Source organism: Cebidichthys violaceus, unplaced genomic scaffold (assembly GCF_023349555.1).
Source record: "Cebidichthys violaceus isolate CVI_PGR_0920_01 unplaced genomic scaffold, fCebVio1.0.p SCAF_11, whole genome shotgun sequence".
NCBI lineage: Eukaryota > Metazoa > Chordata > Actinopteri > Perciformes > Stichaeidae > Cebidichthys > Cebidichthys violaceus.
In genome coordinates, this window is record NW_027176274.1 from 1230442 (window position 1) to 1234843 (window position 4402).

The 4402-nt window shown below is 48.2% G+C and overlaps 1 protein-coding gene across 1 annotated transcript in view; it reads left to right on the plus strand.

The window, feature by feature from the left end:
• Positions 1–4402, plus strand: part of slc49a4 (solute carrier family 49 member 4) — a 14016-nt gene that overhangs the window by 6203 nt on the left and 3411 nt on the right. Inside the window, exons 3-5 of the mRNA XM_068733765.1 lie at positions 631–905; positions 1784–1913; positions 3334–3400. Of these exons, the coding sequence (XP_068589866.1) occupies positions 631–905; positions 1784–1913; positions 3334–3400 (472 nt within the window). The remainder of the gene's footprint in view (positions 1–630; positions 906–1783; positions 1914–3333; positions 3401–4402) is intronic.

The window sequence follows — 4402 nt, forward strand, 5'->3', positions numbered from 1 at the left end:
GTCTGACAGTTCACCTGTTTGACAGTTCACCTGTCTCACAGTTCACCTGTCTCACAGTTCACCTGTCTGACAGTTCACCTGTCTCACAGTTCACCTGTCTGACAGTTCACCTGTCTCACAGTTCACCTGTTTGACAGTTCACCTGTCTCACAGGTCACCTGTCTCAGTCCTCAGGGACCTGGACTCTCTCAGGGATAATTACTTCTTATTTTTCCATCAGATATTAAAAACAAAAGCTTAATTTCTTCATGACTTTGTATTTTATCTCGATAGATACTCAGATTTGAAGCCATGTTTGATTGTTTAACGGAGGTTTTCACAGTGAAATGAGTCCTAGAGGAGAAATCAAAGTAATAAACAGAAAACAATAATACATAATAATAATTTCTACTAACCCTGTATGGAAACTAAATGTAACAGTTGAAAGTAAATATTTTGATACATGTCATGTTTTGTGTTAGCTCAGGCTAATGCTACACTCTCCACTAGCACCTGCTTCATCCATACTGAGCGTGTGCAAAGAGAGAAGCGAGATGGCTCATCGTTAGTGACTTCCATCATCGATACTTCGAACTCACTGGTCGTTTTTTTAAAAAAATATTGTTATTTATTGTCATTGTTCCGTTGCAGGTTGATCCACGGAGGTCACTTCCTGAACGGTCTGGCGGGCCCCACCATCATGAGCTCGGGCCCCTTCCTCTCCACCACGTGGTTCGCCCCCGACCAGAGAGCCACCGCCACGGCCGTGGCCTCGCTCTTCTGCTACCTGGGCAGCGCCGCCTCCTTCCTGGTCGGGCCTCTGGCGGTGCCGGCTCCCAACCGCACCGGAGCGGCGAGCGCCACAATCGTGGCGGCGGTTTCCGTCAGCTCCATCCGAGACCGGATCCAGCTGGTGATGTATGCAGGTACCGACAGCCCGGAGGATCGATGGCGCATCACTTCTTACATCATATTGACAACAAATAGAGTCAGAAAAACCCAATTATAATGTCCATGACCGCCCCTCCTTGGAAAAATGGATTTCTGTTATGCTTAACTGATTCAGAAAATGAAAAGAGAAACAAGCTGTAATAGATTGAGGCTGCAGCTTCTGTTTAACCTCCAGCTTCTGTAGTTCTTCATGTCTAAAGGACAGTCAGTGAAAAGAGAAAAGCTGAAGGACGGATCAATGAGAGCTGTGATGGACAGCTGCTGCTGCTCGATCAATACCATGTCAAGACAGACGTTCGGACGTCAAGACAGACGTTCGGACGTCAAGACAGACGTTCGGACGTCAAGACAGACGTACGGACGTCAAGACAGACGTACGGACGTCAAGACAGACGTTCGGACGTCAAGACAGACGTTCGGACGTCAAGACAGACGTTCGGACGTCAAGACAGACGTACGGACGTCAAGACAGACGTACGGACGTCAAGACAGACGTTCGGACGTCAAGACAGACGTTCGGACGTCAAGACAGACGTTCGGACGTCAAGACAGACGTACGGACGTCAAGACAGACGTACGGACGTCAAGACAGACGTACAGACGTAAAGACAGACGTACAGACAGACGTTCAGATGTCAAGACAGACGTTCAGATGTCAAGACAGACGTTCAGATGTCAAGACAGACGTACACTTCAAGACTTCAACGTGTCGCAGTGACTTTCTTTAAATGTTAGATTAGTCTGTCTCTGAATAACCCGTCTGTCTGTCCGGGTGTGTCTGTCTATAACCCGTCTGTCTGTCTCTCCGTGTCTGTCTATAACCCGTCTGTCTCTCTGTGTGTGTCTCTCTCAGAGCTGACTGTGATCGCCGTCCTCTTTGCCACGGTGCTGCTGTATTTCCCGTCTCGTCCTCCGATGCCTCCCAGTGTGGCCGCAGCCAGCCAGCGCCTCAGTTACAGGAGCAGCATCTGTAGACTCCTCAGGTAACACACACACACACACACACACACACACACACACACACACACACACACACACACACACACATATCAGCTGCCTTTATTTATATATATATATATATATATAATATATATATATATATATATATATATATATATATATATATATATATATATATATATATATAGTTGGAGAAAGAAGACCTAAAAGAGACTGATTGAATCTCACTGCTGCCCCCCCGTCACTCCACAGTGCCTGAGCAGAGAGTCCTTTGGCCGGCTTGTGGAGGAATGAAGCCCGTGGCCAGGGATTAAAGGGGGGAGAGGGGTGAGAGAGGGAGGGGGAGAGCTGGTCTGGCTCTGCTGCACTCGGTCCCCTGCAGGAGGAAATAGCTTCAGTGCAGCACCGTGCGGTCCACAGGCCTCTGACCAGCTTAACGCCCCGTTAAGAGCTGCCTCACATACACGACACGGTCCAAAGCTGGTAGCACCCGAATGCATCGTTCCGGACACACACACACACACACACACACACACACACACACACACACACCGGCCAACTGAACTAGGTCATCCAGCTGAGAGGGGCTCTGTTCCACTTGTGATAGGCAGCCTTCCAGAGACCTGTTGTGTGTCGGTCCAGCAGCATCGAGCTGCAGAGTTCTCCTGCTGGTGGACGTGTGTCCTCTAACAAGAGGTGGACAAATGTTCTGTTATTTGTGCCTTTTATTCTGAAAGAGACAACATTCCCACTGCTCTGTTTCCATGGCTAATGAGGATGAATATTCCTCTAATGTTCCTGTTTCCATGCAGCCGTTGATATTCAGATGAACATGAAGGACCTCACGTCTCGTCCTCACCAGTGAGTCCACGGTGACGTCGTTCTCTTCTGTTTGACGGGTCGACGTCCTAACGCGTGTAAATATGTCAAAGTGAACATCAGGAGCTAACAGATGTTTTTAGATATAGAGCTAGTGAATGAGCTGTATCCACAGAATGATCCTAGAACCTGAAGAACATCAACATATAGTGGCACAGATGAAGGTGATTGGTCGATACCTGCTCTGCTCGTTAAGGTGATGAGGAGCCGTCTGATTGGCAGCAGGAGGCGGTCCCCTCGTCGGTGTCTCCTCCTGATACGTTTCCGTTGATTGATCTGATCCTCTATTCGGAGTCTGAGCGTCAGTTAACGATCTTCAGCTTCCAGCGGTTCACATCTGCCTCAGCAGCAGCCGTCTAAGGAGACGCTCTGAATGTCTCTGCACGAGGTGTGAAGCAGTCATTGTGTTCTGATCACAGTGAGAGGAGAATACTAACCAGCCTGAGTATTGACCCCCCCCCCCCCCCCCCCCCCCCCCCCCCCCCCCCCCCCCCCACCCCCCCCACCCCACAGTCAGGCTCACTTTAGCTCCCAAACTTGTCATCTTGATGCATTGCTCTCCAGCCGGTCTGCCAAGGACAAAAAGCACTTAGCTGATGACGCCGCCGCCAGCTTTGAGACTTCTTCGGAAGTATTTCATCACCAGCAGGAAAAGAAGAAGTCTTCCTCAGTAGCAGAGCGTCTGCCTGCTCACATTTGGTTTGTCTAAATAAGCTCCCGGACCAGGAAGAGGGTGCATGGATATTGATTTTCTTGCATTTATGGCAAGGTTAATGAAAAGGGAGCAGAGAGGGTGCTCCATCACGAGGCTTTTTACGAGCGTCCCTCCACGCTCTCCTCAAGGCCGAGCAGCTCCAGGCTGCTGAGGACGGGTTTGTGTCTCCGCGGAGTCCAGAAGACTACGTTTACACAACTATTATTCACAATATATGACAATAATGTAAACATTATGTTCTGTTTGTATATTCTGAGTTAGCCCTTATAGTGAATGGATCATGATGAGATGAAAACGTTTGTGATACGTTGATATTGTTCAGGTTTTAGGATCATTCTTTGGACATTCAAGAATAACAAAGAAATGTGGACGCTTTTCTTAATTTAATGTCTTTTTTTCTCACAATATAATAAAAAAGAACCGATAAGCAGTATCAATAAGGAACCGAACCGATAAGCAGAATTGATGAGGAACCGAATCGGATAAGCGGTATCCATGAGGAACCGAACCGATAAGCGGTATCCATGAGGAACCGAACCGATAAGCGGTATCCATGAGGAACCGAACCGATAAGCGGTATCAATAATAGTACTAGTATGGATGAAATCCTAACGATACTCGTCCCTAACAGCCACAGAGCTCTTTGCTGTTCAGGTCCATGTGTCAGAGAACAAGTCCCTTAAAGACTTAAAGAGTGTTTTTTGGAGCCGTAGTCTGGATTCAGAGGCCCAAGGTTCTCCTGATGTCCCCTGGTGATACGGCTCAGGAACGCAGCCGGCATCCCGATGAACGAGGTGTAGCGGGGGAATAAATGTCCGGGAGTTAAAACGGCGTCCATAAAAACACAAAAGACAGAAAACAAATGTATGAATCCTCCAGACGCCCACGATTCTAATCATGTCGTCGAGGGTCGAGGAG